The 25,731-nt window shown below is 46.9% G+C and overlaps 1 protein-coding gene across 3 annotated transcripts; it reads right to left on the reverse strand.

Moving 5' to 3' along the window:
* Nucleotides 1-1,843: 1,843 nt before the first annotated feature.
* Haus7 (HAUS augmin like complex subunit 7) lies at nucleotides 1,844-24,877 on the reverse strand. 3 transcript variants are annotated; one of them, XM_042667502.1, is made up of 10 exons: nucleotides 24,729-24,877; nucleotides 23,989-24,104; nucleotides 22,779-22,846; nucleotides 20,131-20,192; nucleotides 12,570-12,661; nucleotides 11,403-11,561; nucleotides 11,169-11,265; nucleotides 10,260-10,472; nucleotides 9,061-9,175; nucleotides 1,844-2,030 (listed from the first exon to the last, which is right to left on the reverse strand). In XM_042667502.1, exons 1-10 carry the CDS (start codon nucleotides 24,837-24,839, stop codon nucleotides 1,960-1,962), a joined length of 1,104 nt encoding a protein of 367 aa, XP_042523436.1. In that variant the 5' UTR covers nucleotides 24,840-24,877; the 3' UTR covers nucleotides 1,844-1,959. The 3 variants fall into 3 exon arrangements, with proteins under 3 accessions (XP_042523436.1, XP_042523435.1, XP_042523433.1); XM_042667501.1 differs by having other exon boundaries at nucleotides 10,260-10,475; XM_042667499.1 differs by having other exon boundaries at nucleotides 10,260-10,484.
* Between the last annotated feature and the right edge of the window lie 854 nt (nucleotides 24,878-25,731).

The raw sequence follows: 25,731 nt of genomic DNA on the forward strand, positions 1-25,731 counted from the left end.
GAACCACTGTTTCTGTGATTCCCCTTCCCTTCCCCAAATCAGATAAACTCATATACAAGACCAAGGATACAGAAATCAAAGCAGTAACAACAGGGAATAAACCAAAGGGGAAAAAAAGAAAGAAGTAACTGCCAACAGTACGCTAAAAGAAACCTCATTTCCATTTCTTGGAGTTCATTTTGATAAGCATCATTTTATGTGGTTGTATGCACCTAGCTATTGTGATCCTGTGCTAAGAATATCCTAATATATCTAGTAATTACAAACGAGGGAAACATACAGCCTATAGGAAGAAAGTTCTTGAAGGACGAGACCTAGGCGTTACCCCAGTGAGCAGGGATGCCCTCTGGGATAGGCACAATGTGGACGCTTGCTATAGTTCTCCCTCCTTGACGGTTCACCTTTCACAAGGACAGGGAGACGGCATCTGTGTCAGAGGTGTAGAGATGATGTCTAACAGCATTTAGAGGAGGCTGCCAGCCAAGGCAAAGAGGCTAAGCAGATAGATACAACATTCCATTGGGCCAAAGGAAGGTTATGAGGCTTGACCCAGCAAGCCTTGTGGGCTATGGCTGAGCAATGTAAAGGGACAGCTAGAGGCCCCTCTGATCCCAGGTTCCTGAAGTTTTTTCTACCCTACCTGGCTCCAGGCAAGGAATACTGTCCACATGGGAGGGTGGTGAGGCCATCTCTGGTCCAGGAAGTGTGTCATCTCCAGAATCTGGCATCCCAAGGATCTAGAACTGTGCTACATGTGGTGGAGGGAGGGGGGGAGACTTCAAGGGCAATCAAGATGCTTCTCCTGCATGCTGCAGGCCATTCTGAGCACTGTGGCCCATCAAGTAGTTGGTTCCCTTGGACAGTGGAGAGCACAAGCCTGCCTGGCCTTCAACCTTCCCCAGCAGTGGTGTAAGGGATTACCTAGGCAGTAAGGGCCTGGCATCTAGCCCCCTGGGTATTTTACTGCCTCTAGGTTCCAGAAGAATTGGGGGGGGGGGAGCAAAATGAACGGACAAGGGCAGGGTGGGGCAAGGCAGGACAGGCAGCTATGGGTGCCACAATGGGCTCACCAGTTGTGCCTGTTCTCGTTGGTGAAGGGAGGGAGGTGGCAGTGACACGCACACTACTCAGAGATACTGGGTCATCTTGGAAAGCCCAGAGACCGGTTTCCTGGACAACAAGTCAGGCCATATCAAGAATTCCCCCAGTGTTGCCAGGTGCCAGTGGCTCATGCCTGTAATCTTTGCTACTCAGGCAGCTGAGATCTGAGGATTGCAGTTCAAAGCCAACCCCAGCAGGCAAGTCCATGAGACTCTTATCTCCAAATTAACCACTGGAAAACCAGAAGTGGTGCTGTGGGTCAAAGTGGTAGAATGCTAGCTTTGAGTAAAGAGCTCACAGACAGTGCCTAGGCCCCACCACCCAAAACAACAACAACAAAAAAAAACCCACAAGAATTCCCCACTGTGGCACCATGGGCAGGGAAGAGCCAACGTGCTGGCTCTCAGGGGCATGGCTAGGAGTGCTACAGACATCCTGGGGGCAGGGAGGGGCTCCTATAAGAGCGTAAGCCAGCCAATGGGAAAAGATGGCATGGGTAGCAAGAAAGGGGGCATGTCAGAGTGTCATGGAGACCTCCAGGTCTAGGTATGGCCCAGTTTAAGCAGGCCACTGCAAGGAATGGAAGTAACAGGGAGAGGGGCAGGGCCGCAGGCCCACTAGCAATACAGCTGGCTGCATCCAAGCTTGCTGTGGATGGGGACATGTGGGGACAGGAAGAAAGAAAGCTGAATAGCCCTGACCAGAGGAAAGCAGAGTAACACAGAATGGCAGAAGCAAACAGTAGGTTTAAGGCAGTTTATTAAGAGCCTGAGACTCCTTTTTCCTGCAGGTTAAGGGGAGAAGCAAATGGGATCATTCCCGCTTCTCCTGTGATGGCTTCAGGGTTCTGTTCCCAGCCTATCCTGTGCCTTTGTACAGGATATCATTGAAGACTTTGTATTTCTGAGTTAGTTCATCCATTTTGCTGACTACAAAGGAAAGTAAAAAAAAAAAAAAAGAACAAAGTTAAATCTAATGCATTCGGGCCTGAAGGAGGCAGAGATAAGCAGTCCCCACTGCCAGGCCACGTCCTGCTTTCCCATCACAACCCTGTGCCCACCACAGATTCCCCTCCAGTCCTACAGGACCAGATGACACAGAAGCCTGGTCCTGAGGGGGGCTTGAAGCCTGGATCCAAAACTTCCACTCTTGATCCAGGAATGCTGAGCTGGGGAGCTACTAAGGCAGTACAGGAGAGGCAGCACCTAGCCAGGGGCCAGGGCATGTTCTATTTTAATCAGACAAGCTATGTGCACATGACATATGAAATGACAGGGAACACACTTAAGGCCTTAGCTGAACAGCACTGCTCTGAAGCCCACCTCATCCTGGAGGCCAATGTGTTACTCCAGCTACTCAGCTCTTGGAAGAGGGGCCACTAAAGTCTGTAGCTACACCTCCTCCTGAGGCACCCACTTCAGACAATGACTACTGGGTGCCAATGAGGGACTTTACTTGCTGTTCTCAACTCCAGAGTTGTTTTTCCTTGGGCATTCCTTTTTTTTTTTTTTTAACAGCTTCTCCTTCCTATGTAACTCACATCTCTGCAGATGGCCGTTCCCTAACCTTGGCCTCCTCTTCCTTTCATTTGCATCTGCACCATTGTGAGTTACCAACCCAGCAGTCCACACTTTCCTGCCTGGGGAGGGGGGCGGGGTGCTTGGTGAGTAGGATCCAGAACCTGAGGGGCTTGACCCTGAGCACTCACAAAACACTACCATCAAGCTCTTGGGGCCACTCCCCAAAACACCCACCCACTGGCTTTCCCTCTTAAACCTTTGGCCCCAGTGTCTGCCTATGGTGGCCTCCATCAGCTCTGGACCCGGTACGTAGAGATGCATCTCCAGTGCTTTCCTTTTCTTTTATGCTCTGAAGACTGTTAACTATCTGGAAACTGCCTGCATAGAACTCAGTCTGTGCTCATTTTTCTCTTTTCTATCTATTCTTATGACATTTATGACCTCCTGTTCCACCTCAATGCTAGGTCCTCAGTGGTCCAGGCCTTTTGGGATGTTATGCTGAGTATGTTTAAAGTTCTCAGGCCAGATTTCCTGCACATCTACGTCTTTTCATGATGTGGGCTGGCATTCTCTCTCTCTCTCCCCCCCCCTCCCCCTCTCTCCCTCTCTCTCTGGAGAGCTCTGGAGTTGAGAACTAGAATCTGGGTAAAGCCAACAGCCTAAGTGCTTCTTTGGTGGCCAGTGCCCCCTTTGTGGTGGGGTTTCTCATGGGTAGGGATTTCAAGACGTTCTGTGGAAGGCAGGGTAAGATGACAGGCAGTCTTTGCTGTGGATGGGATGAGCAGAACAAGGATTAGCCTCAACCATAGGCACCATCAAGAGGTGGACCTTACCTGGGCAGCCATATCAGGAATCTGATTCCTTATTCATTCCTATCATCTCACAAAACAATGGGCTAGGGTCTCACTGGGAGTTCCCAGCTATGCAGTTGTTTCTCACTACAGATATGCTTCAACTGCTTTGTCGCCAGGGCAGCCACTAGGCTGTAGGACCCCAGTAGTTAACTGATTAGTTCCACCAGGCAGACACCTCCACTCCTCCAAGGGCTGTCCTATCACTGTGGCTTTCCTACCTGTGACACCCGTAAAACATTCCCATTCACTCCTGCCTTCCACAGCTATTTATCTGCATTGCCTCTGTGTTGGTGGCCCATTCTCAGCACTGACATGGTTGCTCTGACCCCCTTTGCTTTTATATTTTGACTCTTCCATGAATAGACACAAACATTTTCAATAAAATACATGCATACTGAATTCAACAACACATCACAAAAGATCGTACCATGATCAGGTTGTTTTCATCCCAGGAATGCAAGGATAGTTCAACATATTTAAATCAATAAGTACAGAGAATGAAAGACAAAATCATACGATCATCTCAATGCAAAGAACACCTCTGACAAAATCCAAAATCCTTTTATGATAAAAACTCTGAAGAAACTAAGAAAAAGAAGGAATGTAATAACATAATAATGAAATAAAGAGTATCTACTCTTTCCACTCTTGTTCAATATAGTGCTTGCATTCTTAATGTGAGAAAAAGCATCTTTCTATCAAAGTAGATCACTTCCTTTCTGACAATCTTGTGAGAATTGTTTTTCTGAAAAGTTCCTACTTTGCCAGGCGGCTTGGCCCTTAATTACATTTTAGTTTCATCCTTTTCCTGCTGTACTTTAATTAAGACATGGTGTTATAAGCACCTTAAAGTTTTAGTTACATCCTATTTACTAAGCCACATCCTTTTGAAGATTATGAACCTGAGCTCAGCCAATCCAAGCAGAGGGGAGGGACTGGCTCACTTAGGGGTAAAAAGGGAGCAGCCTGCTTGCTCCGTGTTGCTTGTTATCCAGATTTTTGGCTGATGGTACATCCTTCCCTAGAAGTAAACTTTGCCTTGGTTTTTGTTACTATGTGACACCCCAACATCATAAGCCATTTTCAACATTAGCCAGAACAATAAGGCCAGAAAAAGAAATAAAGAAAGGAAGAAGTCAAATTATGCCTATGTGAAGATTAACATGAAAAACTAAACTCCCTCCAAAAATCAACAACCCAATTAACAAATGGGCAATAGACACGTCTCAAAAATACAAATGGTTAATAAATACATGAAGAATTACTCAATATCTCTGGCTATAAAGGAAATGTAAATCATAACAACACTGAGATTCCCATCTCACTCTAGTCAAAATATCAGTCAAGAACACAACAACAAATGCTGGTGAAAATGTGGGGGAATACAAACCCTCATACATTGCTGGTGGGAATGTAAACTAGTGCAACCACTGTGGAAATTAGTATACTCGTTCTTCAAAAAATTAGTCTTGGAATTTCCATCCAATCCAGGGATTTCATTCTTACACATGTATCTGAGGGGATGTAAGAAGCACCTGCACACCCATGTTTATTGCAGCACTATTTAATCACAATAGCCAAGCTATGGGAACTGCCCTGGTGAAGGGATTTGAAAATGTGGTATATATACACAATGGAGTATTATTCTGCCATAAGATTGTTAAATGGTGCATAATGTTGAAATACAGTATCTGTTTATCAACATGGCATAAAAAAACTCACTGAGAATTTGATTTCTAAGGAATGGGGGCAGGGCAAAACAGTAATCAAGGGGGGGTAAGTCTGATCGATAGATATAGGTTTAAAACAGCACAGTGAAATTTCTTTGGACAATCAACATATACCTAAAACATAAATGACAAGAATTTAAAACAAGGTCTTGTATGGAGGGAGGGTTATAATGGGAGGAGGAAGGGTAAATGGAAAGGGTGAAGGAAGGTGAATATGGTCCAACGTCCAATTACTTGATATACATAGACAAAAACAGAACAATTAGCTAGGTGTCAGTGCCTCACAACTGTTACTAGTTACTGTTCCTAGTTACTCAGGAAGCTGAGATCCGAGGATCATGGTTCAAAGCCAGCCTGGGCAGGAAAGTATATGAGACTCTTAACTCCAATGAATCACCACAAAGCTGGAAGAGGAGCTGAGACTCAAGTGGTAGAGTGCAAGCCTTGAGTAAAAAAAGCTCAGAGATAGACACACATACATACTCATAAAAAAACAACAACAACACAGAACAATGAAACTTGTTGAAATTGTTTTAAGAAGAAAGAAGGAAGGAGAGGGAGAGCAATGGGAAGCTAATCAGGGCACACAATAAACAAATATGGATAGGTCAAAAATAAATCCCCTTGTACTAATAATACATACTAATTGTAAAAAGTTTTTTTTTTTTTAAATGCAGACTGGGGGCTGGGGGTTTAGCCCAGTGGAAGGGTACCCGCCCGGCGCACGCAAGGCCCTGGGTTCAGTCCTCAGCCCTGGGAAAAAAAAAAAAGCTACAAAAGACTAAAAATGCAGACTATCCCTAAGTAGGAGAGAGGTCACATTGCTTGAATACCTCCATTTATCAGATAAAGCATAGCAAAAAAGTAAAGGGGCATTGCTTGTAGCCTTTGGAATGGATTTTGCATTGTTCCCTTTCTCTGGGCATGTCTAGAGCCTAAGAATTTGTCGCAAAGCAAGTCAGGGAACTAGAGGCATGGCTCATGTGAGGGAGGGCACTTTTCCAGTCATGAGTGAAAATGCCAAGAGACAGAATGTGTGATGACTTACGACTGGCAAAAAAAAAAGCAAGTCAAGAAGACATACTCAGAGCCAAGTCAGGAGCCCCAAGTGGGGCCCTACCTCTCTTGAAGTCTCCACATCCACTAGGCCATGGGAAGGCAATGTATGGTTCCAGTCCACACAGCTTACAGAGTGTGCCTATCTGAAAAGCTAAGTCAGCCACTAGTCGTATTATACCCTAGTCACCTACAAGATGACATACTGTTAGGAGTATTAATGATCATTATTATAGGAATGATAGTATTGGATCATAAATAAACTATTAATAGCAAGTATATAGACTGCAGTGAGAGCCACAGTGACAGTGATGATTAGGATAAATGCTGTAATAAACTGTAGACTGGAGGATTCTGTTATAGTTTAATCAATAAGCAGAGCCTCCTCAGTCTGTGGTATACATGAAGCAGGTATGTGCCAAAGCCATGAGTGATGAGAAGGCCAACTGCAAGAGCTAGAAAGGTCATCCAAAGAAAGTCTTCCCAGTGGGAAGTGGCTGACAGGCTTTATGAGGTAAAGCCACTACTTAGGGACACACCAGTGAAAACCAGTTATAGTCAAATGCTTTAATTACTGCTCCTTGAGATGATGGGTAGTAGTCTGAGCAAACAATAGATAACCAAAAAGCTTGGGAACAGACTGAGGAATGAACTGTTTATAAGGGTTCTGAAAAGCTCTAGCATAGCCCTGGGAACCTAGAAGGCCATGTGCATGCTCAGGGCTTTGAAAATGCCACAGGAGATGTAAGAAGGTGCTCAGTCCTCACCTCTGGCTGACCTTGAGGTTCTGAGACAAGATATGAAAGAGAAGGAAGAGTTGTCAATTCCTTGGTTGTGTATTGATCACAAAAAGTAGTAATTACACATCTAAAAAGTCTAAAGAGCTCCAGACACATTATAATCCAATGCTTGAAACTATAGATCAAGAGAATTATGAAAACAAGAAAGAAACTCATCGTGTTTAAGGATTCTCAATGATAAATAGCTGGTTTCATAGCAGAAGTTATAGAGGAAAATGGAAGCCTGTGGCTCACGCTTATAATCCTAGCTACTCAGGAGGCTAAGATCTAAAGATCTCAATTCAAAGTCAGCTCAGGCAGGAAACTCCATGAGACTCTTATCTTCAATTATCCAGCAAAAAGCTGGAAGTGGAGCATTAGTCAAGGGATAGAGAGCACTTGCTTAGCATGTGAAAGGCCCTGGATTTAATCAGGAAGAAGGGGATGGAAGGAGAGGAGGGGAGGAGGAAGAAGAAAAGGGAGGGGAGGGAGAGGAAAAAGATGAGAAGAAGGGAGAGGAAAGGAAGAGATGGGAGGGGAGGGGAGGGGAGGGGAGATGAGAAGAGGAAAGAGGGAAGGGAGGGAGGGAGGACAAAGATGGAAGGAAGGACAGACAGACCAAACAAGGCACCTATTTCTTTGAATTTGTTTTGCAATTTATTTTGCAATCTTCTAAAATACCATGCTTGTAATAGCATGCTGGTACGAAGACAGAGAACAACAGAACAGAATAGAGAACCACACAGAGAACCACACATATATGCATACTTAATGCGGAGCAGAGGTGATGGTATTATAGAAGAGTGGGGGAAGGAGGAGAGTCACATTAAACAGTGCTGTGACAAATGTCTATCCATACAGGAGAAAATCAGCACTGGAGGCATGTCTCAAATAGAGAACCAACCATGAGCAAGGATGCAAAAAAAAGTGTGAGTTCCTAGGTTCAAACTCCAGTATCTGCACACAACAAAGAAGTTTATGGAAAATTTTATGTAAATTCAGATACAATTTTGCCCCTATCCAACAGTAACAATGTTCAAAGGACCAAATCTAGTTCTTACAAGGAAAAATACAAGGGAAATTACTTGGGCCTAAGAACCTGGCCCATCTAGAACTTTGTGCTAAGGACATAATGTGAGTAAACACTCCATGTCTAAATTTGTTTGCTATATCCTTTTTTAAAAGATTGATAGACAAAGAAGAAAATAATTTAAGTATTCCACTCATTGAAGAGTATTTGAAGACTACAAAAGCAGCTAAAGAAATAAAATGAACTACCTCTGACTCTGACCCAGAGAAAAATCAATGTTCATATTCTGGCTCATTTCCTTCAAGGGTTTTTCTACATTTTGTTCCTTTAGTAAGGTGAGGTCATACTCTGGTTCATAACCTCTATTTGTTCCTTTAACCTTTTGTAATCCGCATTCCCTTGTATCATTGCATCCAACTCTTGAAACGATGACTGGTCCCTTGCCAAACAAATAAACTACGTCTGTGTTTACAAAGCATTACATAATGTTACAGCTCAGGATTGTTTCCAGTTTTTCAGTATTATATTTTACAACAGCATTATGTGTCACTTTAAAAAACTGAAAACAACCTACAGACTCAGTAATTTAAAAAAGGTTAAGCAAAAAATGTTAAGTAATAAAAAAAAATGAGTTAGTGGCTCATGCCTGTGATCTTAGCTATTCAGAAGGTTGAGATCTGAGAATCATGGTTCAAAGCAAGCTGGGGCAGGAAAATCTGTGAGACTCTCATCTCCAATTAACCACCAAACATCTGGAAGTGGAATCGTGGCTCAAATGGTAGAGCACTAGGCTCAAGTAGAAGAAGCTCAGTAACAAATCGCAGGAGGAAGTGACGGAAGGAGGGAGAGTGGGAGGGAGGGAGGAAGGGACTAAAAGTCCTCTTTTGTACCCAGTTGGTTGGTTGAGCATTAAAGAGGATCCCACTCATGAAACAATCACTTAGCTAAGCATGCACAGGAACAGCTTCCCCCACCCTCCAAGCATCATACTTAAGCTCTTCACGGAGCTGCTGTTGCCCCAACTGGTCTGCTGACCCTCCTGCTTCTTCGCTATGTCCATAGCTTGCTCAGTGGCATCGGTGACCTCCACGACTGCTTTCAGCAGCTGACAAGAAGAGAAGGGGAGGGGATGCATAAGCACTCGGTGCTGCTGGTCTGACCAAGATGGTGTCTCTCGCTTCCCACCCAAATTCACGCTGATCATGTGACCTTCAATCTCTGCCCTCCAACAAATAGGGAGCCAAGAGAAAGACACAGAATTCCCGGCTGGAGAGTTGTCCTTCACCCAGTGGTGACAGCTCACCATCGTGGCACTCTGGCAACCTAGTCCCCAGAGACATTGCCAGCACTGCATGTCATCCCAGCTTGAGCAAAACAAATGTCAGGGTAGGAAAAAAAATGTTCCAATAAAAAGGGGACATGTCAAAGACCAGGAGCATGGCTCAAATGGTACAATGCTTGCCTAGAAAGCTTGATGCCCTGAGTTCAAACTCCAGTACCACAAAAATAAAGAGAAAAGACCTTTCTGAGAGACAGAGGACTGAGGCCTAACCATTTCCCCAGGGGGGCTGGAGTGGCTCATGGACAGTCTGGCCTGATGTTAAGAAGTCCGAGTCTTTCCATTAAGAACCCAAATAAACATTATGGAATCTTGGAGCAAGGTCAGAGTTCTGCACATGGCAGTTCTAGTGATGGTGCCTAACCCTAGCATCTGAGGCTGGCGTCTGAGGATCTGGGATGGGAAATAAAATCAGGAAGTATTCACTTAGTTGGCTCAGCTACATGGGTGGCTTTCTCCTGTCTCGTCTGCTGTAGCCTTTATTTGCCTGAGTGGCACACTGCTTAGTAACATAAGACGGGAGGCATCTGGGAATGTTTAGGGATAATGTTAAAAAAAAATGAGACCAATATGGGCTCAGGGTACATAGGAAGACAAAGGAGGCCGGGATGTCATACTGAGTCCAATAGGACCTAATGCAGACAAGGCACAAACCTCCTTGGTGGTGGGTTTCTTGGTAAGCATCTCCACACTAGCTCTCATCCTGCCCCCCAGTATACAAAAAGTAATTGTCTCAACTGCCAAAGGTTCGAGAGCTCTACCATACCAGGCCCTTTAGCTCCTTGCCCCAGCCCTCATGCCCCCATCAGTCTTACTGTGGAGGCAGCAGAGAGACGAAGAGAATTCTTACCTGGTTGCAGGAAATCAGGCTCTGATACACGGCTTGGATGATGGGTCCACATGAGTGCAGGTCAGGCTGAGGGTGCTGGCCACACTCACCCAGCTCATCATCATAGACTTGGAGGAAGGCCAAGATGAGCTGGTAGAAGTCAGAGACGACCAGGCGCAGCTTCTGGTCAAGGGTGCTGGCAATGGCCACACTCACAGCAGACCCTGGCTTCTGCTGCTCAAAGCACTGCAAAACCAAGGAGAGAATGGTACCTCAAGCCTGTCCTGCTGGCTGGCCTCATCTTAAACATCAGAAAGGTGGGGTGAGGAGGAAAGCCTTCATAAACAAGGGGCTGTGGGGAGCCTCAACCCTGCTGCGGACCCTCCCCCACGAGCCTCAGCCTCCAGAACCAGAGTAGCCCAGGCAAGCACTGGTGGGAGAGCGTGGTACACACGTGCCAGCTGAGGCTTGGCATTCCAGCCTGTGTGGAGCCTTGCTCCCATGTCTCCACTCATGTGGACTAAGAACCTGTTCCCTAGTACCTGTCAAGCCTGTGAAGGCACCATCTCACTGAAGCCTCACAGCACCCCTTGTTGAAAGATGTCTCTTTTGTGCGTGTGTGTTGGTCATGGGGCTTGAACTCTGGGCCTGGGCGCTGTCCCTGAGCTCTTCAGCTCAAGGCAAACGCTCTACCACATGAGCCACAGCACCACTTCCGGTTTTCTGGTGGTTTATTAGAGATAAGAGTTTCACGGACTTTGCTGCCTGGGCTGGCTTTGAACTGCGATCCTAAGATCTCAGTCTCCTGAGTAGCTAGGATTACAGGCATGAGCCACCAGCACCCAGCTTGAAAGATGTCTCTTAACCCAGGACACCAAACAGGATCTGATCCCCAGGCCCCACAGGCCCCCATGATTGATGTGCCCTCACCTCTCCCTTCAGTGCCTGCAGCTTGGCAGCGCTTTCCTGCAGCTGCCTGGCCAGCTCCGCCACCTTCTCCTCGTCAGACTTGTCAGAGGGGCTGGCCCTGCGGGAAGACAAGTGTGGAGGGCAGTCGCCTCAAGCTCTCTCCTGCCACCCAGTGGTGCACTCCACCGGGGACTCCCTTAGGTGACAGAACCAAGGAGGGTTAGAGCTGGGGAAAGACTCTTCCCATACACCTACATTTGCCAATCATCATTCTGCTGGTCGAGAACAGGCTGAATGTCCATGGGCCACGGGTCACAGTCCGGATTCAGAAGCGCTGGCAGGTTTGGGGAGGCGAACATCTCCTCCAGCATTGCCTCACTCTTCTCCGTGGTATCCTCCAGGTTCTCCTTTGGGCTGCAAGGCAGGCCCCAAGTCTTACCATCACTTGCTGGAACACCAGCAATGGAGGGAAGACTTAAGACACAGAAAGGAACCAGACTAAAGAGTGGGAAAGAGCCAGGCGCCGGTGGCTCATGCCTGTAATCCTAGCTACTCAGGAGGCTGAGATCTAAGGATCATGGTTCAAAGCCAGCCCGGGAGGAAAGACTGTGAACTTCTTTTTTTTTTTTTTTTTGGTCAGTCATGGGGCCTGAACTCTGGGCCTGGGCGCTGTCCCTCAGCTCTTCAGCTCAAGCCGTGCACTCTACCACTTGAGCCACAGCACCACTTCTGGTTTTCTGGTGGTTAACTGAAGACAAGAGTGTCACAGACTTTCCTGCCTGTGCTGGCTTTGAACTGCAATCCTCAGATCTCAGCCTCCTGAGTTGCTAGGATTATAAGCATGAGCCACCAGTGCCCTGCGCCATAAAATTCTTATCTCCAATAAACCACTAGAAAACCAGAAGTGGTACTATGGCTCAAGTGGTAGAGCATTCACCTTGAGTTGAAGAGCTGAGGGACAGTGTTCAGGCCCAGAGTTCAAGCCCCATGACCAACAACAACAACAAAAAAGTGGGAAAGAAGGGGGAGGAAGAACTGCACTGCCTGGCCAATCTCCCCGCCTCTGCCTGCTTTGGCCTCCCTGAGAAGCCTATTGGTCTTGCAGGGCAACCCAATACTCGCCATCCTCCAACACACCTCAAATGTCTTCTCTAGGACCCAGAGCACCCCCAGACAACCACCCAGCATCCTGGGGATGCAAGCATCCCTTCCTTGTCCACTGCCTGGTCCCTGAGCAGCCAGCTGACTCCTCAAAGCAAGGGTCTTGTCTCAGTTTGTACCTTCAGCTCCTGGACTAGTGTGTGGCTACTGCCACCAAGGGGGACAAAGACCCCAGCTGGTATATCCTGACTCCTATAAGTTCCATATCCAAGACCAAAACCACCTCTCGAGGGTTCCCAGCTGGGCCGCTGGAGTTTTTACCTTGAGCCGCTAGAGTACCCGGCATCCAGGCTCTGCACTATGTCCAGCAATTGGTCCATGAAGTGCAGCTGCTTCTGAGCACAGGCAGATCCCTGGAAGAGAAGTTCAAACACATTTGCTGGCTCAACGCAGACATAAGCCTGGCCTAGGCCAACTGTTTTGGATGCCCTACTCCCAGGATGCCCCAAGGGTGGGGGTGGCTGTCAGTTCCACATCTCTGCCTATCTAGCACTCTCTTAAAGGGGCCCAGAACTCAGGAGCTGATGCTAGAAAAGGCTCCCTGCTTAGCCTCTACCTGGAGCTTGTAGTGCCTGGGACCACACTCTGGAAACTGGAAAATGCCACCATTGCAGGGCTCCGGCCATGGAATGGAGAGTGTGGGTTTGTAGATGTGCCTGCAAAGTCAGAACACCACCTGCGAGGATGGACCTGTGGCCCTTTCCTCAAGGACAACTCCAGGGTAACAACTGTTCTCAGTAGATCAGCTGACCAACTAGCACTAGTAGAAGCCACAGAACAGCAGCATAAAGGCATCCCAAAGTGGCCTTTGCTTCAGAAGGGAAGTGGAGGTATACTTGGGAAGGCCCAGGCTTCTAAGGCCTGATCTCCTACCTGCTGCTCAGAAGAAGATGGCTGAGGTTCTTCTGCGGAGCTTCCTTGTCCGGAGCTCATGCTGCCTTCTGGCAAGCCACTGACTCTCCGGACCAAAGTTATCATCTAAGAGGCCACGCCCTCCCCCAGAAAGCCAGAGTGGGCGGGAACAGGAGAAAGCTGGGCCTATCAGTTTGCTTCTCTACCTCTTCTGACTTGGCACATGGTGCTGCTCATCACTGGCAACTTGCTAGAACACCCTGCAAACACAGTGATACTAAATGCTGATACTGACTGCATGGGCTTAGCAGAAAGAACCAAGCAGTCCCTGGTGAGGAGGAGACCCTGGGAACAGTACAACTCCCTGTTGTTGGATACTGCCTGCAACTCCCAGAAAGCCTGCTCCCACCTATGCAATCAACTCAACACGAACAGAAGCTTTTGGAAGCTTTCACTACCACATCCTCAGCCTGCCAATGGCTTCTGGGACCTTTTCACTCCCCTCCTGTGAATAGTCTCCCCTTATAGAAGGGACATAACGGTAGGGCATCACTGGAGTTGAGGTGGGATACACCATCTACATAGAAGTCCGCCCAGGGAGTAACACAAGAGTGACTAGCATTCAGAGCCCTGCAGGCTTTGACCAGTGCATGAGACTGTAAACATCCCATACCATCCCCTCGCTGAGTGGGGAAATGGCTCCAGCCACCACACTGCAAACGTCCAGGAAGGGGATGGATGCCAGCTTGCTGAGGTTGGGCTGTGGCTGCCTCCCCTGGGTAGGCTAGGCCTATGTCTCTCTGTGGGCTCTGCAAAGCCACAGGCCTGGCCCTCTACATCTCTTGTGGGTAGACAAGGCTTAGCCCCTGTAAGATTCAAAGGCCCTCCCTAGATCTTCTGGTCTAGCCCCAGGCTGGTGTGCACCACCTTGCTGAAGCCCCTATGTCTCCTCTCTGCTCTCTAGAAAAGGCTCAGAGCCAATAAGGATACCCTGGAAACAGCTATAGAATGAATCCACAGAACCTCAGACAATGCTGAGCACCAGGACACCCACCTCTTTTCCTACCCCACCATAGCCATCAGCAAATACAGGGGACATGACTGAATCTAGCCATGCCCTCATTTTCTTCACTACCACCACCGCTCATGCAGCTGCCGCCAGTGCCTGGGCATTGCTGCAGCCTGAGAACGTCTCTCATCAGCCACCCCTGCCCCATCCAACCTCTAAGCCTTACCATACAGAACTGTCAGTGCAATACTTCATGGAAATTGCTGGTCCTCCACTGGGGCCTCCCAGGCCTACAAAAGCCTGTGTAATCTACCCTTGCCCTACCCCTCCAGGATGGTTCAGTATAACCAGCCTACTGGAAGTTCCCTCAACACATAAGCCCATACCACCCCATTCCTTTTCACTTGATGCTCTCCCAGATCTTCTCATTTCATTCGGCTACACTGTGGTTGAGCTATAATTCACAAATCATGAAATTCACCAAAATGTGTACAGGTCCAAGGTTGTTAGGATATTCAGAGTTGTCTAGTCATCACAACAGTTACATTTTGGCTAGCACCCCAAAAGCAAGCTCCAGACTCACTAGCAGTCCCATCCCCAACATAGCAAGCAACAGTTTTTTGTGGGGGGAGGGGTACTGAGTTTTAGGCTGGTGCTATACCACTTAATCCACACTGCATCTTATCTCCAGCCCTGGTTTGGTTTGTTGCTGTTGCTGCTGGTTATTTTGGAGATGGAGTCTTGTGAACTTTGATACCTGGGCTGATTTCAAACTGTAAGCTTCCAGATCTCAGCCTCCTAAGTAGCTATGATTATGCATGTGAGCTACAAGCACTCAGCTCTATGTGGATTTGCCTCTTCTGAAAATTCCGTACATGTAGATCATATATGTAAACGTTTATGTCTGACTCTTTTCTCTAAATAATCTCAAGGGTGTCCTATGTTGTAGCATATACCACTAATTTCTGCTTCATTATTAAAAATACTTCATTTATTCACCAGTTGAGAGACACCTAGAGTAGTTCCACATTTGGCTACTATGACAACACATCGATGAACATTCATGTGTCAGTTTTCATGTGTATGTATTTTTAATACTCTTTAGTCCATACCTAGAAGTAGAATTGGCAGGCCATGTGCTTGCTGTGTGTTTAACCTTTCAAGAAACTGCCAAACTGACTTCCACAGTGTCTACACCATCTCTTCTCCTCATCAGAACTGTGTGAGGGATCCAACACGTTCTCATGCTGTCCAACACTTGTTAATTTCCCTGTTGATGTGAGAAATCCTTGTGTGTGAAGTGTTTCTGATTTGCACTGCTCTTGTGCTCAGACGTGCTAAGCATGTTTCCGTGAGCTTACTGATCATGGGTACATTTCCTATGAAGAAGTGTCTATTCAGATCCTTGCCTATTTTTGAACTGAGTTCCTTGGTTATGGAGTTGTGTTCTTTATAAATTCTGGATAGACGTCTCTTATCAGACCCAAGCTTTACAAGTTTTTTCTTCTATTCTGAGGGTCGTCCCTTCACTTGCCAGGTGTCCTTTGATGCACCAAGTGTTTAATTTTAATTAAGTACCACTGACCACCTCTTTTTTTATTGCATATGTTCTTAGTGTCAAATAATGACTCTTCATTTCTATTGTTTTATTTTATGTAAGACAGGGACTTCACTGCAGAACTCAGGCTAGCCTTGAATTGCCCATCTTTCCTGCCCCAGCCTCCAACGTGCTGGGATAGCAAGCAAATACCACCACACTTCAAGTATCATTATGGGGTGGAGGAATTGCTCAAATGATACAGAGCCTCCCTAGCAAGTACAAAGCTCTGAAGTCAAACATAGTATCACAACAACAAAGACAGCCTTATGAAGTCTTGTTAAAGTAGATATGAAGAGCAACAATCTACAGTAGCCATTGTGCTCACGGTGGTCACGTGGACCTAGCTTTGGTTAGGACAGCTGATTCTGTAGTTTCTCAGCTCCCACTGAAGCCTTGGAGGACTATCTGCCTTCCCGCTACGATAAGATGTTCCTGGCCCAATTGGTTACATTTCTTCCCCAGCCCCATATTACAACTGAGGCATCATTGTTCTTTGTCTTGCCTTGTCAGAAGACAAGACAAAGAAGTGCACACATATTTTAAGCTAACATATATTAAAGCCAGGCATGGTGGCACACACTTTTAATTCTAGCACTCAGGAGGTAGAGGCACGAGGATTACATCAAGGAATGAACTCCTGACACACTGCTGCCACATTGTCAAACTTCAAAAACACTGGGCTCAGATAAGAAGCCAATCACACAGGGCCACGGAGTGTAGAATTCTGTCTTAGTGGCACAAAGACAGGGAGTAAAGTGAATAGTCATCAGGGCCCTTTAGGAATGGAAGTGACTAATATCAGTGGGCTGCCTGGCAAGGGAATAAAAATATCTTGGACCTAGTTAAAGGCAATAGTTGTGTAATATTGTGAATGTTCCAAATGCCACTGCATTGTATACTTTTTTTTTTAAAAGATTTTTAAACGCTGGTAGTCACTTCAGCAACCTGAATCTACAGATTTGAGCAGTATATAACCAGTTTGAAGTAAACACATATTATACATGCAGATTGCTGCTCACAAAGGTCACACGTACAGGTACATGAATTAGAAGTGTGCATCTAGAATTAGAGCCAGAGATATATGACAGCTATAGTATTCAAGTAACAAGAAATAAGATCTCAAGAAATTAATATTTCCAAAGAGAATATGTTTACATCTCACTGGAAGTACATTGACCATTGGAATATAAAACCCAGCAGGAACTTAGGGAAAAACAATGAGAAAATCTAAAGCTAATTACTTAATATTCTTATTTAAACAACAGCATGGTATTAAAAGAATGCAATGAATAAAAATTGAACCCAAAATTTCAGCTCGGGAGGATAAATTCTAGAGACAGATGGTAGCAATGACATCACAAGGTGAATTGTTTAACATCACTGGTGAATTGTTTACCACCACTGGACTATATACTTTAAAATGGTCAAGATGAAGCTGGGCACTGGTAGCTCATGCCTATAATACTAGCTACTCAGAAGGCTGAGCTTTGAGGATTGCTATTCATAGCCATCCCAGGCAGGAAAGTTTTTGAGACTCTTATCTCCAATTAACCATCAGGGGAAAAAAGTGGCGCTGTGGCTCAAGTGGTAGAGCGCTCACTTTGAGCTGAAGAGCTCAGGGACAGTACCCAGGCCCAGATTTCAAGCCCCATGACCAACAAAAAAAATGGTGGCAGTGATTTACATATAATCCTAGCTATTCAGGTGGCTAACATCTGAGGATCATGGTTCAAAGCCAGCAAAGGCAGGAAAGTCAGTGAGACTCTTCATCTCTAATTAAACACCAAAAAAAGGCAGAAGTGGAGCTGTGGCTCAAGTGACAAAGTACTAACCTTGAACACAAAAGCTCAGAGAGAATAAGAAGCTCAGAGTTCAAGCCCCAGGACTGGCACCAAAAAACAAACAAGCAAACAAACAAAAACCTGGTCGAGATGGAGCTAGGAACCATGGCTCATGCCTATAATCCTACCTACTCAGGAGGCTGAACTCTGAGGATTGCTAGGCAGACAAATTTGACACTCATCTCTAATTAACAAAAAAGCCAGAAATGAAATAGAGACGTGGCTGAGTTGGCAGAGTGCCAGCCTTGAGCAAAAAAGAGAGAATGAGAAGCCCCAAGCTCAAACACCAGTACCAGTACACCTACTCACGTACATGTATACACTTACACACACATACACACACACTTGAGTGAAGATGGCAAATGTTATCTTGTGTGTGTCAGTTTTTTAGAAAGTGAGTAAAGCCTCCTCTCAGTCTGCTGGAAAATACTTGAAAATTTGTAGCATTTATATTAAGTTCATTTTACAACAAAAACTATGCGAAGTGTAAGAAGGGAAGGGTTTTGGCTGTAGGTAAAATGGGGGGACCACATGCTATCTTTTTCTCCCACTAAAGACCTACCTCCCAGAGATGAACCCAGGCATGGGGCAGGTCAGATCAAGGAAGCATACCAGAATCTAATGAGATCATTCTCTATTATGATCTAATGAGATCATGCTTACTGCATGGCAGTAAGCCCACCATGTTTCTTCCTCCAGTCTCTGCTGACCTGAACACAGCCTAGATGGAATCCCAGAAAGGAGTGCTACAGGGCAGACTGAGGGGGCTCCAGGATAACAGCCTCAAGGAGCACAGAAAAGAACTATAAAGCTCAGGGAGGAGAGAGTCCCCTAGCCACAGGCAATATGGTGTTAATGGCAGGAAGTTTTTTTCTTTGTTTTGGGGGAGGGTGGTAATAGCAACAAAAAAGCAGGAGGGTAAGTCATTCTGAAGGAAGAGTCTCCTATCCACTCAGGCAGCTGTAGCAACAACTTCCTAGGGCCAACCCTCTTGTTATTTTCTTCCTATTTTCCCTGGTGTCCTGTTTTCCATGGTCATGGAAGTGGGTGGCTTATGGCTGCAGGGTAGAAAATGCCAGAGAAGGAATTAAAAAGTACCAGAGATGGCAGAGAGTGATTCCACAAATGCTTTTGGATGCCTGAGTTCAGTCCCACCTATGCATGGGTGAATCCCACCTTGATGCCTTCAACCAACCGTAAATTCTAAGCCCGTGTAGGGGCTCAGGACTCAGAGCATGGTAGGAACCTTGTACCTTAAACCTGCTGGGTCAAGTGCCTTCTAGAACACATGGCCACCATGAAAATCTCAATTTGCATGAGAAAAGACAATGCCAGTGATGACCTTACAGATGTTAGAATGATCTGACCAATATTTGAAAGCAGCCATTATTTTTTTTTAATGCTCGAATAAGCAACTGTGAGCAAGAAACACAGTTGAAAACATTATCCAAAAAAATCAAACCATGTAGCAACTTTGAGAACAGAAAAACAATAACCCAAATGAAAACCTGCTATATGTTTCAATGTGTGTTCATTCATTGTAACAAACATGAGACTTGCTAGGATACAAAATGCTGATAGTGAAGGCTGGTACACATGTGGGGGTTAGGGAGTACATGAGAATGCTCTGTCCTTGCTACTCAAACTGGGCCAGAACCTTGCTCTGAAACATTATGATTATTTAGTTAAAATGGAACAACAAAAACACCCCATTGGACGAATGCAATAGCACAATCAACTATGGCCATGTTAGATAAACAGTTCCGTAGCACTTCAAAGAAAAAGCCCCATGACAAAAAAACCATACAGCTACCATATAACTCAGTAATTCTTTAATTCTCTCTCTGTCTCTCTCTGTCTCTCTCTCTCTCTCTCTCTCTATATATATATATGTATATATATACATCTCAAAAAGAATATATGTAATAAAAGACATAAGAATGTCACCTCCACATTATCCATAATAGTCAAAAATAAAAACAATTACTCCCCAAATTTATCCATTGTAAGGGCAGGAAATGGTAGTGGGTGGATAGGGGCACCTCTATACAAAACCCTCAGATGGGAGGGTGGCATTCAGGAGAAGGTATATGAGCTTGGAAGTCAGGGGCATGGGATTGAGACATGGCTCTGCCACCTCAAGTAAGCTGGCATTGTCCTTTGAAATAGGGGCTAAGACACACACTGCCAAGGGTGGGTATGATCATTACTCACATGCAAAGTATCTAGCATAGCACCAGGCAAGTATGGTATCACCAAGAGAGGACAGAATGCATCTGTGTCATGAGCCACAGATCTACCTCTATGCCCCATACTGCCCTCACCCATTCCAAGTCATGGGTAGAGTTCATCTACACAATGGATTCCTAGCAGTGCCTGCCAAATCAAGGTCTACAGAACCAGACTTCCTATGCACCCAGCCAGCTCTGGGGTCTGAGGGGCCTCAAAGGCACTGGTCACAGAAGGCCCTCCTTTCCCCACACCAACTCAGGGAAGAAAGCATGCATATGGTTCTCTTACCCTGAGAAGCTCATGGTCATCTGCTGCGCACAGCATCAGCTCATGGCCTAGTTTCACCATCTCTGTTGGAACACAAAGATCCTGTTACTATAGACACCCATCCAGAGGATGCCAGATGCCCACAGGGTGCTGAGACTGCCACACATCCATAGCTCAGCACCCACAAGGCCACGCTGGGCACAGAAGACCAGGTAGACAAAGAGTCAGGGAGAAGACTCATCTTAGTGCCTGGGCTACCTCTTGCTGTGTGACCTGCACTTGGTCACTGCTAACTTTCTAGGTGCCAGTTTCCCTGGCTGAAAATAAGGAGTTACCCACCATGCATCTGTATACATGGGACTCTCTAACAGTGGCTTCCTGAGGAACTGGTAGAGGTCAAGGTACCTCCATAAGGAGCCATGTGTATTCTCTTAAGAGAGCAAAGCAAAAGGAATCACAGCTCATGTTTGTCCCTGTCCCAAAGGCCTTTCATGTCTTCCTCCTCTATTATCTTATTGGCAACCGTAAGAGGCAAGTCGGTGGTATATTTACAGACAGGAAGCCTGAGCCCCTGCATAGGATCATATCCAGCCACATCTTCCAGGGTGCCCAGGGCATCCTCTGAGTAATCTCTGGGTATAAGGCCATCCCTAAGCTCACCACTTAGCCTGTGGCAATGCCCTCACCCTTCATAGGCCATGCTCATCTTCCTCTCTTCCCACCCCCCCCCCCACATGCCCACAACACATACATAGCAGGACAGACAGAACTCTGCACCTATGTGCTTTGGAGAGCCCATTGGAGAAAGTAGGAAGCGTGCCAAGGTGAAAGCACCCAGGAACAATGGAAACACTCTATAAATATCCACTATGCCCCTCAAGCAAGACTGCACTACCCATAGCCCTTAACCTCATGTCCCTGTGACCCTCTCTTCTTTCCAACAAGTCCAGCCAGCCTTCCCTTCACTAGAAATCCAGGATCAAGCCAGCACTGCATCTCCACATTCTCCCCATCTCTCACTGAGACAGTTACTGCAAAAGCACAATGCTGATCTCCCTCGCTCAGTCAGGGTGCTCCTACTCTCACCACAGTGGCCTCAGGGAGACTGATAAACCTAACATAGGACCACAGCCTGGCCCAACCCAATGTGGACCCATCCATTCTTGCCATCTTCCACCCCTTCTGTCCTCCATTTCAGGCACATATGCCTCCTCACTCTTATTCAAAGCTGTCAAACACAAGCCCACTGTAGACCCTTTGCAGTTGTTGTTCCAGCGCCCTATATATAATTCATACTACTCCTACTATCAGCCAGGCTTTGCTCCTCTCTTCCTGCCATTTCTTTCAATGGGACCACTCTTCTTCCAACCTCTGGGCACCATCTTGCCCTTACCTGGCTGTTTATCACACTTCTATCTCCTCATTCTGTATACTCTTATAGCCTTCTATACTTTCGGCCAACTGCCTCATTCATCATGTAACATGATCCGTGCTAACAGTTCCATGCAGGCAGCACAGTGCACCAGCATCTGAAACACAGCCCTGAATGTCTGATGAAGCCAAGAACTCTCCTGAGCTCTACTTGCCCTAGTCCTTCTTACTTATACTTACTTATACTCATTAAGGGAAGGGAAGGGAGGCAAGGCTGAGGTGTTCAACACCCCCCCCCCACTCCCAGTTTATTAGAAATGAAACAGGCTGTGGCAAGGCAGGACCAGAGAGCCAGAGTTAGCATATGTGTGCATTAGAGGCCTCAGGCAAGCTATCAGAGCCTTGGATGGTCCTGCCAGTAGGAAACACAGGGGCATCCATAACAGGTTAGAGCACAGGCTGCTGCTTTAAGACACAATACTGCACTTCAATCACAGGGACAACTTGTCCCTAGATACTTAATCTGCAGACACCTGGTATGTGTTGCAGGGTGCCAGAGTCCAGTTTATGCCCCCTACATTGGTGGGAACAAGCCAGGCCCATGGGAAATTCAGCCTTTGAAATTCTACAAATGTAAAAACTTACCCAGTGACTCATTCATTTTTTTACCAGATTAAGGAGAGTTGCTGACAAGAAATGGGTAAAAGTGGCTACCAGACAAATGCCATTAGGGGGCAACTGGAGTGCTTCTAGAAATGCCACATATATACACACAACACGACTGAGAGGAGACAAACCACTGTGGCATCAGCAAGTATCACCGTCTTTAACTCCCAGCGCTGTGCTTGACCACTACATTGTTGGTCACTGTGAGAAGAGGTCTACCACCTGCCATGCCTAAGGAAACCCTGATTCTCGAAGGCCCTAGAAAAATCCACAGGGCATACCCTATTCAGAAAACATCAGCCGGGCACTCATGGTTCACACCTGTAATCCTAGCTACTCAGGAGGCTGAGATCTGAGGATCATGGTTCAAACCCAGCCTGGGCAGGAAAGTCCATGAGACTCTTATCTCCAATTAACCACCAGATAACCAGAAGTGGCACTGTGGCTCAAAGTGGAAGAGCACTAGCCTTAAGCACCAAGGCTCTGAGTTCAAGCTGTGTAACCAACCAACCAAAACAAATTTCAAAAGAAGAAAGTATCAGTCCAATGGGTAATTTATAACTTGGTAAAGAAGGCTGTGACCATGTTCATAATTTACCACTAAATTCCAGACTCCCATAAAGGAGACCCACCTTGGATCTTCACTTCCACTGGGATGCTCTTCAGGGGGTTGAACTTGTCAAGCAAGGATGGACAGGCCCTGAAGGGAAATAGCAAAGTCAAATCAGGCTCAAAGGAGCACTCTACACCCACACACAACCAAGTACATTGCTTACATGTATGCTAAATTGTCACCTAAGTTTCACCTTAAAATGGTTAATTTAAGAGCCTATGAATTTCACCACCAACAGAATACTTCAGAAAAGTTACCATGGAAACATGAATGTGAATACTGAAAAGCAAATGTCTGGGTAGGAACCTGCTGTACAGAGAGGTAAATAACAGTTACCCGGGGCTTATTCCTACTTGGTCTGGGCCAATAAGGCCTGCCAGGAAGCCCTGCAGCCATACTAGCCACCTACTAACCCACAGGGATCTGATACTATTGTTTTTCTGGGCTTTCACCTCTCAGAGCTCAAGCTTGCTGAGGATGGCAAACCTATGCCTGACTTTTCAAGAGTCTCCAATACCAACAGACAACCCAGACGACAGCCATTACAGAGAGGATGCCAAGGTCCATACTGAATAAGAACAAAGCCTGTTTCCCAGGGAGGCTGGAGAAAGCCTTCAGTATCTGCAGCTTACAGGCAGATGCTCAGCGCCTGGGGCTATCCCACCATGAGGAGAATGAGTAACTTGGGTATGGTAGTTCCAAGGAGCAAGCAATTCTGTGGGACATTTTGGTGCTTTGCCTTGGCCTCTGGGCACACTTTGATTCAGGTGCACTGGCATCAGCTAGTGCTGCATAAGGGCTGCCTTGTGAGCCTAGACCCAGGCAGGAATCCCAGTACCCTGTCCCTGACAATCCCTTCTACCACAAGGCCCCAGGCAGCTCAGGAGGATTCCAGCTGACCTTATTCCACTCCTTTGTAAGAAAACAACTGAAATGGAGTATTTCTCAGGTCCCAATCAGTGATGCAGCTCCAAGTGTATCAAGTTAAGAAAACACTCAAGCCCTATGTCTCCACAAAATGGTAGGTGGAGCAAACCCAGCACTGCTAGGGGCCACTTCACCCTCATTTTGAGCCTAGCTCTCTAGCCAGTGTTTTTAAGTAACCAACTGTTTATCATAGTGGGCTGGATGTATTACAGAACCCTCTAGGGGTAAACACACTCATCTTCTGAGGTGGTCTGGTAGTGCTGTGGACATCCCACAATAGGAGGACGAAATCAGGGTGTTACCGTATACACATCCACTCTAGGATCTCCAGCCGATACTTCGAAGGCTGACACAGGAGTTCATAGATTGTCTTTGGCTCAGAGATATACAGACCCTCCAGGAAGGGGCACTTTAAGCCCTATGCAAAGAAAAGGCAAGTAGGAAGCTTTAGGAAGCCAGTCACTGCAGGGTGGCAATGCCCTTCTGCCAGGCTTAGACAGGACACCTTTCTGTACCAACCTTCTCCCATCCCAAACAGGGTGGCAGCCCAAAGGACCCCCCCCCTTGTGTTTTCCACGCCCCTGTGGGATCCATCCAGTGGCAGCAGGACTAGGAGCTATGCCTAACGATGGGTGGACCTTTAGAGTTAGGTGCAGGCTGAGAAAGAGTGGCGGGAAAGCGGGGGATATTTTCCTTCCTTCAGGTGACCAATTTCCTTATCATGTGAGGCAGAGCTCCTGTCTTTGGCTTCACAGGGTGGCAAGCGTTTCGCCCAATGTGCCTGGGAAGCACAATGTGGAGTTTTGTGCCCAGCATTAGCCCCAATTACTAGACACCGCAGTAGAGACAGCGACAGTGGAGGCCCGGGGAACCCCAAAGAACAAAAACAGATGCTTCACAAGCAGCCCGTTACAAACAGCCCGTTACTGTAGGAGAACGAGGCGCACCAGGACCCACGACAGTGGCAGTTTGGCGCCGCCAAATCCAAGTAAAGACACTGCCCAGCCCCTCCGGGCTAGGTAGCTCCCCAGACCCATGGCACCTTCAGCTTCTCGAACACCTTTACAGCCTCCTTGAACACGAGGTTGTCATCCTCGTTTTCGTAGAAATCGTAGTCAGAGCTGCAGCCGCCGACAGCGTCCAGCCCCGCCATGTTTCGCGCTCAGAGTCGAGCCCGGCCCACATTCCCGGCTCCACCAGCCGGACTGGGTGCCAATCACACTCTTCCCGCCCCTGCGGGTGGGAACCACTCAGCGGGCCGGAGAGGCCGCACCCACTTCCGCACTGAGTCTTCCCATTGGGTTGCGGCCCTGCCGGCGGCCTGCGCGTGCACCACCCTGGGGCGGACCGTGGCAAGGGGGTGGGGCTGGAGGCGGGGAAAACGGAAGGGCTGAAGTTGGACCCTAGCTGTCGCCGGTCCAGCAGACCGTTACAGCTCGGGTCTCCTAGGAGATAGATTCCTCCGGAAGAGGGCGCTCCAGCCTTAGTCGGTCTCTTCCTGGCTGCATCTGATCCCCACCCACAAGAACGAAAGGAGCATGGGATTCTGAAAGAGACCTGGGACTTCAGTGGTCCTCTTCCAGTGCCAAGCTTAATCTCCTGGTTCCCTCGTTCGCGGTAGAGTTAGAGGATAATTCCTTAAGTTTAAATCTGGCTCTACCACTTAACTAGCTGTGTAAATTTGGGCCAGTAACTTAACCTCTCTGTACTTTGTTGTCTTTACCCAACTGGGATGATTTGCTGCGGAGGATGGCATGGCCTGAAATTCCTATGAAATGCCTACGATAATACCTCCTAGGTAAAAAGCACCATGCAAATATTAATATTATTATGCTAGGTCCTGCTCCCCCCGCCCTGCCCTGGCGCCCCATTCTCCTAGCCTACCTTTGGCCTTCATGGATATTCATGTAGTTCATGCCTGCTCTGTCCACTTACAGATATTCCTGCACCTCCCAGATCTCTCAAAGTCAATGAATGAGGAGTGAAGTTTGTCTATCCTTTATGAAACTCCAAAGCCCCATTTGCTGACCCTCAACCCTGGCACT

The sequence above is a fragment of the Dipodomys spectabilis genome, unplaced genomic scaffold, assembly GCF_019054845.1.
Source record: "Dipodomys spectabilis isolate Male_0828 unplaced genomic scaffold, ASM1905484v1 ptg000411l, whole genome shotgun sequence".
Classification (NCBI taxonomy): domain Eukaryota; kingdom Metazoa; phylum Chordata; class Mammalia; order Rodentia; family Heteromyidae; genus Dipodomys; species Dipodomys spectabilis.

Coding starts and splice junctions, on each gene's coding strand:
- Haus7 (XM_042667499.1), bottom strand. CDS start 24,839: ATGGCGGGGCTGGACGCTGTCGGCGGCTGCAGCTCTGACTACGATTTC. Junction 22,847..23,988: donor CTAGAGTGGATGTGTATACG/GTAACACCCTGA, acceptor ATTTCCCTTCAG/GGCCTGTCCATCCTTGCTTG. Junction 20,193..22,778: donor AGTGGAAGTGAAGATCCAAG/GTGGGTCTCCTT, acceptor GTGTTCCAACAG/AGATGGTGAAACTAGGCCAT.